The 15,308-nt window shown below is 40.1% G+C and overlaps 1 protein-coding gene across 1 annotated transcript in view; it reads left to right on the plus strand.

Annotated features, from left to right (window-relative positions):
* The window catches only part of LOC149455636 (cytochrome P450 2B19-like), a 31,041-nt gene extending 21,512 nt beyond the window's left edge, over window positions 1-9,529 (plus strand). Inside the window, exons 8-10 of the mRNA XM_089686024.1 lie at window positions 120-304; window positions 6,265-6,406; window positions 9,251-9,529. Coding sequence (XP_089542150.1) covers window positions 120-304; window positions 6,265-6,406; window positions 9,251-9,429 — 506 coding nt within the window. The 3' untranslated portion in view covers window positions 9,430-9,529. The remainder of the gene's footprint in view (window positions 1-119; window positions 305-6,264; window positions 6,407-9,250) is intronic.
* Window positions 9,530-15,308: the final 5,779 nt, after the last annotated feature.

Genomic DNA, 15,308 nt, shown 5'->3' on the forward strand with positions numbered 1-15,308 from the left:
ATGTTTGTCTAGAGATGGGCTGAAATTTGCCTAAATGGAGAACATATACGTGCAGTACATGTCTAAATTTATTAAAGTAATTATTGAATATAATGTTAACAGTATCTATTCCTTCACAGAGAAAGTTCAAAATGAAATTGATAACATTATCGGTACTGCTCAACCTCAAGCAGAGCATAGGAAGAAAATGCCGTATACTGATGCCGTAATTCATGAGATCCAGCGGTTTGGTGATATTGCACCAAGTGGGGTTCCACATGAAACTGTTCAAGATGTCACATTTAGAGGATATTTCATTCCAAAGGTGACTACATTCTACTTTATTTTGCAACATTCAATAATAGATAGTATAAAAGTGTTTGTACATATGATATCTACAGCAACTCTCAGGCCAAGCGTTTCACATGACAAATTATAAAGTGCCAAACTAGAAGGTAGCAGAATAAAGGCAATGCAGTGAAGACTCCACTAGTACATCTATTGAAAGAAACTATTTATAAAAATTATACAATGCTATATGTTTGTTGGTCCTGCCTCAGGGCATAAGGACTATGGGTTTGAGTTTACTTTCTTATGTGCACAGTTCTGAATTGTAACACATAGAAGGATCCCATAGATCCCTATTAAGCAAATGTATCCAAAAAGTCCTCCATGCCATGGCAAAAGTAATTGGCTTCATGTTTAATGCAAATAACAAAGCCATATCCTATTCATAGCAGTCTTCTGTGTTAAATTTTTAAGATATTATAAATGAATGGTTATTTTTATAGATATACAGATTTCTTAATATTTGGTCTCCATGGATAGCCTGCTCCCAACTTAACTCTGGAGCTTTGCATGAATAACCATGAGTGGATCACTGGCTGACCCTCAGGGATGGGAGACCTTCCCTATTCCTTCCCAACCCCCATCCTCCACACCCTTCTTCTGCCTCTTCATGTGTGCTTTCACCATTCTTTCCTGCTCTTTTCTTTGTTCTTCTTACATTTTTTGGTAGGGTTGACATAGTAAATTATGACTCTGGGCCAAGCTCTGTCCCTCCACAGTTCGTAATGTGATGTGTCCTGGTGGGTACAAGTAAATGTCTTTCATTTTGGGATGGCCTGTGCTAGGACTTCCATGGTTGGGATGGTGCTTGAACACTGAAACTACTGTATGTCCTATTTGGTAATGTAGCAAATGATTCAGAGTCACTGATTGTCTGTGCCTTGTTATAATGGTTCTGATGACTTTGAGTTGAAACCGTACTGTCATACTAAATGTATACACATATACTTGTCTGCATTACTCTTTTTGAACTTGTTGAAACTTCAATAAAAAAACATTTAACAAGAAAAGTTAGTTGTGAAAGGCACATAAGGTTTTCTTCTGCAGTAGGGCACATGAACCTCATAGTCTGCTTCAGTGGTGTATTTTGGTTTTGTGATGCCCTAGGCATCTCCCCCCCCCCCATCTAAATTTGTCCTACCCTTTTCCTGTGTATGAGTCACCCCTGCAGGACAGGACAGGAGGGGAGGGTGACAGGAGGGGGGAGAATGACAAGAGGGTGGCAGGGTAACCGGGAGGGCCACAGGACAGGAGGGGGGCAGTGGGACAGGAGGGGGCAGCGTGACGGATGGGGGGAAGTGTGATGGGGGCAGCGGGACAGGTGGAGGGCAGTGTGATGGAGGAAGCACCAGTCCTCCAAGCTCTTATCTGTATAGCAGCAGCTCCTCCAGATGGTGTCAGGATCACTCCAGGAGGGGTAGCTGAGCCTGTGTCCCATCTTCACCAGGATCTCTGGAAGCAGCTTCAACAAAGAGTGAGGGGGCTCCTCCACCCTGACCTCCTCCTGTTCTTCTTTTTCCTCCACTAACAGTGGGCCACAGCCATCAAGCACCTGTGCACAGTGGGGATCTGCCCACCACTTTGCCTACCAATCTGCCTTCATCTGCAGCCTATCCCCTGGGCTGGGTGGCCCCTATGTGTGTGTCTGCTCGGCTGTTCCCCCCCAAATGGTGGCCCTGCCACTGACACCCACAGTGTCCCTTATGCCTGGGGGGTGGCGCCGCCCCCTGTAAAATGCCGTCCAAGGCAAATGTAAAGCAGATACACCCCTTGTCTGCTTTCCATTTTTTAACAACTTGCAAGCCTGGATCGCAATTAAAATGTGGCTGGGGTTATGATTTAGCCACTCCCTATACAGACCAAAAAAGAATGTTTCATATGGACATGTACAATTTAGTCTCTGATATTGTTTTTTGCAGTGGTTGCATTAGTATAAAAATTATGTAAAAAATTATACCAGAGGTATAACTAGAACCTTCAGGGCTCTGGTAAAAAAAAACATGAAGATCACCCCCCTGAAACTCTTGGGGCCCTTTCCATCGGTCCCCAAGCCCTTTCCTCTGAGCTCAGAGCCCTTTTCACTGATCCCAGGCCTTTTTACTCCCATCACAGGATCACAGGGCCCTTTATTATAGTCCCGCAGTGAGACCCTTTCACGGGTTCTGCATTAGACCCTCTTCCTGCCATCTTGCCCCCCCCCCCATGGTGGCGGAATGCCAGGACCCGGTCACAAGTGCTCCCTTTGCGACCTTGGCAGTTCTGCCACTAAATGATACTATAGTAAATGCTATTGGTTTTTATCCCATCACTGTAAGCTACCAATCCACCCCTCAGCCTTAAACACCCAATTGATTCAGGAAGGAAGAATATGGAAATGAACTTTCTAGGCACAGAAACTCAGTACACGAAAGAATAAAATCAATGTTCCTTTATTGACATCACGTCATCTCTGAAATGTATCTTGTATGATCTCATTGCACAATTAGCCCACAGCTAATATCCCATAACCCACCAACCACATAGAATGATTGCAAAAGATGGTAGCAGTATAGATAGTACCAACATCATTCTGAACAGGGTAGATACTGAAGCATACGCTTACTACATGGGGAATCTTTTACCTTGTAATATAGTAGATAGATAGGCCCATTAGGGCTAATACATATATATAATTGCTCACAAGGGAATGAAAAATGAACAACCTGAAATTCAATCCAAAGATCTTATCCTCAGTAAGTGGTAGAATGGCCTATAGGCCTGAAACAAGACAAATATGGTACCCCAAAATTCAATCCAAAGATCTTGTCCTCGGTAAGAGGTAGAAAGGCCTGTAGGCCTGAAAGAGAAACAAATATGGCACCCTCGTTAGTATAGATATCCCCTATATTGGGATCATAACTGTCCAACCCCCAATTGGGGATCACCTACCAATGATTGGTGATATACACAGCTCGTAAAACCACCATCAAGAGCCGTACACCAGCCATACACTAGCCCACGCCACTTAAATGCACACTGACCCTGCACACCACCGCCGCGTGGCATGTGATGCAACCAGGCCTGGCCGGGAAAGACCGCGCATGCGCCGAACCTGCAAGGTGCCAAACCCTGCGCACGGGAAACCTGCGCACACGCAGACGGGAGAAGGATATGAGGATCCAACCCCCAATCCCGGCCACCCCCACCAACCCCAAGGGCAGACCAGCCACAGAGGAGGTGGGTAAAGGGGCGCCAGCCAGATTGAACAGCGGCCACACACCTGACCAATACATCGGGGTGTCCCCCCTGGGAGAGCTGACCCAGACAACCCGCTGCCCCCCAAAAGTGCACCACAGCAACAGTGCACATCTGTTACAATAGCTAAAGACATTTGCACAAATGCGGATGAGTACATAAAAAACACAAAGAAACCACAATATACTGTATGTGTAATACACTGGTCACAAGTTATATCCAGGACATATCAGGTGCAAGGATAATAATGACAACATTACATAACAGCTGGGAACCTATACATAGGTTGCAGGGGCAAAGGAGTATATTATTAGAGTACACGCATATTCCATTGCTAGGGAGATCATATACATGCCTCAATATTCTTACTCCTGGGTCCATGAACAAGTCACAGGACCCAGGAGTGACAACTCAAAGGATTGCATCCAGGTTTCACAAAAAGGGTTTGTATGATAGAATTTCATTAAGGCCTGGAGAGTTTACTGCTTGGGACATTCAATCCACATAGTTTCCCTACACAGAATTTTTTTATCCCAATTGCCTCCATGTGGATCTCTAGTTACTACTTCCAAGGCAGTAAATCTGGCATGGGTAGTATCAAATTTATGATAGAGGCCCAGATGGCGACTAATGGGAGTAAACATTTTGGCATTGGAAGAATAATAAATATGATCATGTATTCTCTGATTGAACTGAGGTATAGTTTTACCTATATAATAGGCCCCACAGGTGCATGTCATAAGATAAATAACTCCCCTGGTAGTTACCAAGAGCAACAATTGGCTACTCTACATTGGAAGTTTCCAAGAAGCAGAAAGTGGGAACCAGTGACCAAAGATGACATTTGGAAATTTCTGGGCCTAATAATACTTCAGGGAGTTGTGAGGAAGCCCCTGCAGACGTGGTATTGGACAACTAATAAATTACTTGCCACTCCATTCTTTGGCACGGTCATGTCAGAGTACAGATTTTCCCTGATCATTAAATTTTTACACTTTGAAAACAACTAAGAATTTGACAAAACTACACATCTTTCAACAAAACTAAAGAAAATTTTGGAAGTATCTCAAATGATTCTAAAGAATTTCCAACGGAGCTATGTGCCAGAATGATACCAACATAGATGAAAGTCTAATGGCCTACAAGGGAAGGCTCAGCTGGGTACAATACATTGCATCAAAGAGAACACGATTTGGCGTAAAATCCTATATGCTATGTGAATCATCAACTGGCTACATTTGGAATTCAGTGATATACACTGGAAAAGGAACAAAATTCAATACAAAATACAGCAACTATAGAATGGCAACATCTTCCATTCTTTCACTAATTGAGCCATTGCTAAATCAGGGCTATTGCGTAACAACCGGCAACTTTTATACGTCTCCTGAACTTTTATGAGTTTCCTCTGCAAAACAAAACTGATGCCTATGGAACCGTTAGGGCTAACTGAAGCGGCATGCCAAAAATGTTTGGCAATAAGAAGCTGAAGGTTGGAGAAATAGTTGCCTGGCAGAAAGGCAAAATGATGGCACTGTGATGGCGTGACAAGAAAGATGTGTGTTTAATGAGTAAGATTCATAATACCTCCACTGTTATGGTACGCACAAAAGGTGGGAAAGAAATCATGAAGCCACAAGTAGTGATAGACTACAATAACACCATGGGAGGTGTCGACAGAGCTAACCAAGCAATGACATTCTACCCAGCAATAAGGAAACAGCAAAAGAAGTACTACAAGAAGATCTTCAGGCATCTTCTTGAGCAATGCTTGTGGAATGCCTACATTCTGCTTAAAAAAAAAAAGTTACAAGCCTGTGATTCAATTGGACTTCATTTGGAAAATTGCAGAACGTATCTTTGTTAACCACCAAGCACCATCAACGGCTGTGAATAGAGGTCATCGTGCTATTGGCGTTGTCAACCCGGAACGCCTGACTGGTCGACACTTCATGGACTACATCCCACCAACCGAGAAAAAGTCAGAACCTACTAGGATGTGCATGGTTTGTTGCTCGAAGCGAGATGACAGTGGAAGGAAAGTCAGAAAGGAAACCAGGTTCCATTGTCCTGATTGTGACGTCATACTTTGTGCAGTCCCATGTTTCAAAATTTTTCATACCCGGAGGTTTACTAAACCAATATGTAGTACACACAGGAGGATATATCTTATAGTCATCACAATCTACATAATAACACACACCAATAATAATGTGAGCATTACAGCATAAAATGGACACATCATTTGACAGCGTCACAGCATAGAATTACCAAAGCTATGTTAGAAGCTGGAAGGAACAGATCCCATTAGAACCACAATGCCCAGGTGGTCACAAGTGCACTGTGGTTCCAAATCTCCAGAGCAGCGCACATTACAGCAACTAATCTGCACTATTCATTCCAAACAAAAGGAAGTGAAGGTGCGAAACTAGAGATTCAGTAGTTCAGAGAAAACATTACAAGTGGGCAGAAAAACACAATAAGAAACAATTTCATGAAAATAGGAGGGGGGGAATTAAGTAGTGGATGTGAATGGATTACATTTGGGGAATGATGGTTTCATATAATGTCACTTTAAACAGATGCTCAATCATTGTCAGCTGGAAATTGACTTTATATATAAAATAGCACAAACTTTTTGGCACTATATAAATCCTGTATAAAAATATATTTTCCGCTTTTGATTTACTTTTATCCTTTCAGGGCACTGCTGTGTTTCCACTGATGTATTCTGTACTGAATGATGAAGCCTATTTCAAAAAACCCTTTGAGTTCTATCCGGAGCATTTTCTTGATGCAGAAGGAAATTTTAAAACAAATGAAGCCTTCATTCCATTCTCTATAGGTAAATCTAAACAGAACGTTATGATGAGAATTTCATTGACTGGATGGGATATACAGAAGTTTTAATTGCTCACTAAAAGTTTGCAAAATGTTTTAAGAACACTGTTACCTGAGCTGGTTTGGTATTCCTTTCTCCCAGGTTTCTTGATCTCTCATTCTCTTACATGTAACAGTTATTTGAAATGACTGTCATTTTAATAGAGGAATCACTTAATCCTGAAATATTGGTTCACTTTGATACACTATTGATCATTTTTATAGACAAGGGACAATCTGCCCCAGTAAAAAGTTATTTCAAAAGAGACTAAATCAGTCTTTTCTTATCACTGTGTCAATCATTTGAAGGTGAACCATAATTGTTGTAAACAATCAAATCTATGATACATTATTTATCATGATGGGGTGCAATCATAAAATGACTGACACAGCAATTTGCCCATGGAAAAGTCATGCACATTCTTACATGTACGAATGAAAAATATCACATTTGACCATTAGATGGCACTAAGTATCTTACAAAATTCCTAAGTTACTTTGTGCATCTTGTGGCCAAATGTGGTATTTTCCATTTTAAATCATGGAAAAACATTCCACCAGCACAAGAAATGACTAAAGAAGTTTAATTTTTTTGTCCTCTTTGTACAGAATGAATGCACTTTCACTAGGTGAATTGTTATGGATTTTTTCTTATAAATACACCCTTACGTGTATAATCAGAAAGAAGAATGGGGAATGACACAGAATCATGATTGCTTTCTGTTGCTGTCTAACCCTGGTGCAAATGTGAAAGCTTGTTGCAATTATTACTATGTTAATGGTAACCATTATTATTATTATTTTTTATATATATATATATATATATATATATATATATATATATATATACACAGCGGGGCAAAAAAGTATTTAGTCAGCCACCAATTGTGCAAGTTCTCCCACTTAAAAAGATGAGAGAGGCCTGTAATTGGCATCATAGGTAGACCTCAACTATGAGAGACAAAATGAGAAAAAAAATACAGACAATCACATTGGCTGATTTGGAAAGAATTTATTTGCAAATTATGGTGGAAAATAAGTATTTGGTCAATATCAAAAGTTCATCTCAATACTTTGTTATATATCCTTTGTTGGCAATGACAGAGGTCAAACGTTTCCACTCCTTTGTTGCCCGGGTGGTAAGTTTGGGATCATTGTCATGTTGGAAGACCCAGCAACGTTTCATCTTCAATGCCCTTGCTGATGGAAGGAGGTTTGCACTCAAAATCTCACGATACATGGTCCCATTCATTCTGTCCTGTACATGGATCAGTCGTCCTGGTCCCTTTGCGGAGAAACAGCCCCAAAGCATGACGTTGCCACCCCCATGCTTCACAGTAGGTATGGTGTTCTTTGGATGCAACTCAGCATTCTCTCTCCTCCAAACACGACGAGTTGTGTTTCTACCAAACAGTTCTATTTTGGTTTCATCTGACCATATGACATTCTCCCAATCCTCTTCTGGATCATCCAAATGCTCTCTAGCAAACTTCAGATGGGCCCGGTCATGTACTGGCTTAAGCAGGGGGACACGTCTGTCACTGCAGGATCTGAGTCCCTGGCGGCGTAGTGTGTTACTGATGGTAGCCTTTGTTACGTTGGTCCCAGCTCTCTGCAGGTCATTCACTAGGTCCCCCCATGTGGTCCTGGGATTTTTGCTCACCGTTCTTGTGGTCATTTTGACCCCACGGGGTGAGATCTTGCGTGGAGCCCCAGACCGAGGGAGATTATCAGTGGTCTTGAATGTCTTCCATTTTCTAATTATTGTTCCCACAGTTGGTTTGTTCACACCAAGCTGCTTGCCTATTGCAGATTCAGTCTTCTCAGCCTGGTGCAGGTCTACAGTTTTGTTTCTGGTGTCCTGCGACAGCTCTTTGGTCTTCACCATAGTGGAGTTTGGAGTGTGACTGTTTGAGGTTGTGGACAGGTGTCTTTTATACTGATAACAAGTTCAAACAGGTGCCATTGATACAGGTAATGAGTGCAGGACAGAGGAGCCTCTTAAAGAAGAAGGTACAGGTCTGTGAGAGCCAGAAATCTTGCTTGTTTGTAGGTGACCAAATACTTATTTTCCACCATAATTTGCAAATAAATTCTTTCCAAATCAGCCAATGTGATTGTCTGGATTTTTTTCCTCATTTTGTCTCTCATACTTGAGGTCTACCTATGATGCCAATTACAGGCCTCTCTCATCTTTTTAAGTGGGAGAACTTGCACAATTGGTGGCTGACTAAATACTTTTTTGCCCCACTGTATATATATATATATATATATATATATATTAATCAAAATGTATTCTTTAGCCTGGGTTCACATATATGTTGTGCGGTAATTCACATGTGATTCACACAGGAACAGCACCGCATTCCTGTACAAATCAAATGCGATTTGTGTGCGATGCGATTGGAGCCATACATTTTGTATGGCTCTAATAGCACCACACCAAAAGCATGTAGGACCCTTTTTTTGGTCCGCACTAGAATTGGATTGCATGGGTATTCACACCTATGAGATCCGATTCTGCACATTGCACCGCATTTTGCGGACCGCTTTTGGGATGTTGTTAACTTAACATACACACCCGCAGCTGTTCGCATGAACGGGGTGCGATTCTGATGCGGTGCGGAATTCGCACAGCAAACGCTGCAAATTCCGCACCGCATCATTGTGAACCAGGGCTCAATTTGCTTTTAGTTGATCTTTATTTTCATGTGTGCCTATTTGGAAACAGAAGGTGCCCATAAAAAAACTTTGCAATGCAGTTAAAGTTGATTTCCCTCTAAAATACACGTTCAATGTCTTTCTCTAGGCAAAAGAAGCTGCGCTGGTGAAACCTTGGCCAAAATGGAGCTTTTCCTTTTCTTTACATCCCTACTACAGAACTTCACCTTCCAGGCGCCCCCTGGGGCTGTGATAGACCTTGAACCAGCAAGATCAGCAACTCATGCACCAAAACCATACCAAGTTTGTGCAATACCTCGCATCTAATCAGTTTATTTAACAACAGTAGTATACATAAGCTATGTCAATTTAAAAACATCTCAGCTACCAAAAAAAAGAGATAATAAAGCATACTGGATCTGCAGAAGCATATTTCTCAAGTGACTGCTTTATTCATGTTTGTTTCCTTTGTGATCTATAACCTGTAGTGGACACTGGACATTCTAAATATGCCCAAAAACTCTTCATAAAAGTTCACAGGACATCTGTAGTACATCCTGACCTTCTACAGCTCAACTGCTCACCTGCACCCCCTCCACCCCATTTGCCATGAATTCTCCACTGTCCACATGGCAGTTGAGAATTACTATGTAAATACAGCAATTGGAAGTGGACTATCTGCAAAATTGTTTTCAGATGCGAGATACAGAAATACCATGTAACATTGTTGCTTTTGTATCTACTTTGTTCATTCATTTGCAGATCAAACAGATGAGCTTTGATCTGCAAATGATTTCAGTTAAAGAAACCAGACAGGTAATAAAAAAAATTTAGTGTTTTATTTTGTAATGAAATCTGTTTTAATTGAATCCCTTATTAACCCTTGATTTACAACAATTAGCCCTAATAGAGCAAAGTAAAGGCTAATATTATTTAAGTTGAAAACATTGATTCTCCTTTCCCATACCTATGCTTTGTACTCTTAGTAAAAGCATTCATTGTAAATACCTTTTTTATCAGCTTCAGTGTGGCCACGTGATCTCTAAGATGTGGTTCCTTTGTGTTTACGAGTGACTTCACAATGGGGCTGAATTCACAGACCCGTGAAGTCACCTGCCAGCTTCTATTGACTGCCCACTAACAGCCGCTGACAGAGAGCCGGAGCTTACGCTGGCCATACACGTGTAGATTTTCAAATGAGAATATTTGGAAGAAAAAGTCTTACGAAAATTCTTTGAACATTTGATGAATGCACAAATGTTGTCTGAAATTTGTCTTTTGCTTTTAATATTTGATTTTAACCGCTTTCCTGCCACCCTATAGCAGAAATACTGCTATAGGGTGGCAGGGGTTCACAAAATCACGTATATATGTGATTTTGCATTTTCAAAAAAGGGGCGTGCGAGCTGCGCAAGAGCTCTACCCGTGCCACCATTGGTGGCCTCGGCTGTCAGTCAAGGGTCCTAGCCGATGATTCCCCACCAGCACCTGGCGATCACCATGCATCATAGATGGAGGAGAGACCCGTACAGATACAATACAGATCTCTCCCCTGTCAGCTCCTGTACACTGATTTCTATGGTTCTGCATAGCACAGCCATACAAAACAGGGTGCTTACAGTGTAAAGCACACACAGCACACAGTGAAACAGCACAGTTAACTCTTTGATCACCCCAGATGTTAACCCCTTCCTGTCCAGTGCCATTAGTATAGTGTCAGTGCTTTTCATTAGCATTGATCACTGAATTGGGGTCACTGGGGATGTCAGTGACAGTTAGTCACCCCCCCCCCCAGTGTCAGAATGCCCACCACAGTCCCGCTATAAAGTTGCTGATCGCCACCATTACTAGTATTAAAATAGAAAAAAAATCCAGTATATATATCACCATTTTTAGACGCTATAACTTTCATGTAAACCAATTAATTTACATGTATTGGGATTTTTTTTTTTTAGCAAAAACATGTAGCAGAATACATTTTTCCTAAATTTATAACAAAATTATATATATTTTTTTGCATTTCTGGACATGTTTAATAGCACAAAATAAAAAATAATGTTTTTCTCTCGAAATTGTCACTTTTTTTATAGCACAAAAAAAAATAAAAAACGCAGAGGCGATCAAATACCACTGAAAGAAAGCTCTATTTGTGGGAAAAATGGACATAAATTTCATTTGAGTGCAGTGTTGCATGACCGCGCAATCGTCAGTTAAAGTAATGCAGCGCTGTATCACAAAAAAAGGCTGGTCAGGAAGGGGGGTAAAGCCTCTGGAGGGCAAGTGATTAAAATGAATGTAATTTATGAAAGATAATCACACACACTGGCCAAACATTTGTTTGGTTGAGAGAAGCATTCTTTCATGCCCCTTATGCGCCGTACACATGATTAGAATATTGGATGAATGATCATCTGGTTTTTTTTGCATGTTAGTCTCATATCGAAAGTGAAGAGGTTACTAAAGTTACGAAAATTCTTGTACGACAGAAAGAAAATTCAGAAGTGATGTTGTATATTTGTATTGTATTGTGGAACGAAAACTGCTGATTAAATGAAATTAATACGATCTGGTATCATACGAGAAAATTTTTTGTGCTTGTCTCTTCAAATAATATTGAACAGAAGCTCTGTACTGAAGATCAGATTATTGTACAATTGCTTCAAATGTGGCATCTTTTGAATGATTTTCTATTTTCTTGTCACTGCTGTCGAAAACGAACATTGATTTGACCCCACTAACGATTACAAAATCAAACAAATATTTTTGAAATTAAAATTCTCGAACGAAAATCTATACATGTATGGCCAGCTTTGGAGATCACATGACCCCACCAAAGATGATTTTAAAAAAAGGTATTTACTGAACTATTTTGCAAACAGTATGCACCATGGGTATGAAGAGGGAACATTTATGTTTTAACTGGACTTATATTAGCCTTTACTTTCACTTTAACTCTTTTTTCTCATTCATTTTACTATTATTTTTTGTGGTTTTTTTCAATATTTCTAAACAATAATACTTAAACTTTTTTCTATTTGCTTTGCTCATTTGTTTTTTCGTCCCCACATTAGAAAAGTGCAACAGTTTTAAAAAGTCTTTATTTCATTTGTAAATAAAATAGTTTTTAAATACAACAAATTATAGAATATAATTTATTTTTTTTTTATCTACAGTAGCAATATTTTTTTTACTTAACACTGATCAAATTCCAAAAATTACAAAATAAATACAAAAAATGCAAGACAATATTACCAAAAGAAAGACTAACGTTTTTATCTTAGGTAATGACAAAGTTATTGCCAAATCAACCGGTTCCTAGCAGAAATATAAAAATCCATATGGTCCATAGGGAGACCAGACATGTAGTACAGATGTAAAAGCCAAAGCAGTAACATTTTTCCTTTGGTAGCATTTTATAACATCTTCCATTGCTTGCATTATGTAATTGATGAGCCTGTGCATACATAAGTATGAAGATACAAAAAAAATTTATTTTTTCAGAATTATTTACTGACCAGCTATACAATGTGAAATTTGGATGTTATATCGCCTTGTGCTTTAATGATTCAAAATAGATCAATGGTTAATATTCCAAGATTTGTAGAGTAAATGTTGGATGTCTCATCTCCTTTCTCAAAACCCAAATCGTGTGATGTCAAACGAGAAGACCTGGCTTGCAGTCTCCGCTCTAATTCATCCTAAAGGTGTTCTATTGGGTTGAGGTCAGGACTCTGTGCAGGCAACTCAAGTTCCTCCATCTCAAACTCACTCATCCATGTCTTTATGGACTTTGCTTTGTGCACTGGAGCGCAGTCATGTTGGAACAGGAACTGGCCATCCGTAAACTGTTCCTACAAAGTTGGGAGCATGAAATGGTCCAAAATGTCTTGGTATGTTGACGCCCAGGGGCGGACTGACCATTTGGAAACTCGGGCATTGCCTGAGGGCCCGGGGTCAGTAGGGGGCCCCATGAGATGCCCCTGGTACCCTTTTCAAAGGCTTTTTTGAGTTTGGGTAAGGATACAGGGGCCCCATGATCCCCTATTGCCCGGGGGCCCCATGAGTTGTCAGTCCGCCCCTGCTGACGCCTTAAGAGTTCCCTTCACTGGAACTAAAGGGCCAAGCCCAACCCCTGAAATACAACCCCACACCATAATCCTCCCTCCACCAGACTTTACACTTGGCACAATGCAGTCAGGCAAGTACCGTTCACCTAGCAACCACCAAATCCAGACATGCCCATTGGATTGCCAGACAGAGAAGCATAATTCCTCTCTCCAGACAACACGTTCTACTGCTCTAGAGTCCAGTGGCAGCGTGCTTTACACCACTGTATCCAACGCTTTGCATTGCACTTGGTGATGTAAGGCTTGGATGCAGCTGCTTGGCCATGGAAAACCATTCCATGAAGCTCTCTATGCATGCTCTGTCATTTTACATGGCCTACCACTTAGTGGCTGAGTTGCTGTTGTTCCCAGTTCCTTCCAGTTTGTTATAATACCACTAACAGTTGACCGTGGAATATTTAGTAGCAAGGAAATGTCACGGATAGACTTACTGCACAGGTGGCAACCTATCACAGTACCACGTTCATAGACCAACATTGAGAGAGGCATCAGTAAAATGTAACCATTGTGTATCACTACAGAGCAAGAAGCAGAGCCCCAATAAAAATTAAACAGATACAACAGTCCCTTTGGACCTATATAGTTACAAACTATACAACGAATACATTTCTTGCAAACAGCTACCTACAATCACATTGAATGTATTGAAATAATATCTAGCTATGTATGGGACATTAACAAACACAATGAAAGAATATACAGGCTTATGTGTATCAAAGGGAGAATAGAAGATACTTTCACTGGTTTTTCTATAAGCTAAAATGGCTGCAATGGTTTATGGGAATTCTTTATCTTATAATGAACATGAAACACTTCCTGTTCTTGTTCAAATGGAATAATAAAAATGTGCAGTTGCAGTGAAAATCCACTAGATGTCTCCCTACTCAACACAATGATGATATATGATATACAGAACAATATGCATTCTGTTATACCAATAAAGTAATGCATGGACAATACCACAGACCCTGTGCCCTGCTGGCACATAGGAGGACAGAAACTCTGTTGAGCATAGGTTATATTATTTGAACACTGAATCCACAAGCTTATATGAGTCCACCATTTTCATCCCGATCAGCATTATTGAAAGGGATATTCTAAAACTCCCAAATCATAATGGAATTTTATAAAAGAATGAATATTTCAGGTCTAAAACCATTGCTGAGGTGCTCCTGTTCCCTCCAACATCTGGATCTTGCTAAAGAAGCTTCTCACTGCTGCCCAAGCACAGCACAGGCATAACTCAAAATTGGACTAACAGTTTATCCAACACTTCCTATGCACCCCTAGCAAACTCTCTGATTTGGGATCCTTGTTGGGTATAATGGATGGTGAGAGTAAATTGGGTATTTGGACATATTTCAGATAAAGCTTTGGTTATTTTAAAACTCTGCACTGGAATCAGTACTTACATGAAGAATGTGATGTCCTCTGAACTCTGATGTGATGGTTTGTGTAGTCAGTCAATCCAACAGAAGGAATCTAAGAAAAATATTTCATGCCAGTTGAAAATCTGGGAAGCTATAATAATTTGGGGTCAATTTATTTATTTAGTTTTAATTTTATGCATTTTAAATAGAACGTTTCTTTTACTACAGTTTTAATTTTTCGTTTTTCAAAACACTTTACATGATTAAGGATTCCCAGATTACCATGTATTATCTGAAGGTAATCCAGAGTCATCCAGATAGAGACGATGAGTCGCTTTACTAACTCATTTACCAGTATGTAAATTTCAGCTTGAGGTATGAAACTTTGTAGACCACAAGCTTATTTTTTTTTACAACAGAAAATAGGGGAAAATGTGAACAGTGGCCTAAGAATCCATCTGCTGGCTGCAAAGGAGAATACAACATATTAATCTTCAATATTTAATAATTTAGTAATAATGAAGTTGAATTTGTGCAAAGCAAATTATCTAAAAAAAATACAAAAATGTGTATTACAGTGCCTTGAAAAAGTATGCATACCCCTTGAAATTTTGTCATGTTACAACCAAAAGCGTAATGTGTTTTATTGGGATTTTATGTGATAGACCAACACACAGTGGCATATAATTGTGAAGTGGAAGAAAAATGA

This window comes from Staurois parvus, unplaced genomic scaffold, assembly GCF_062004578.1.
Source record: "Staurois parvus isolate SC_StPar_1 unplaced genomic scaffold, SC_StPar_1.0 ptg000390l, whole genome shotgun sequence".
NCBI lineage: Eukaryota > Metazoa > Chordata > Amphibia > Anura > Ranidae > Staurois > Staurois parvus.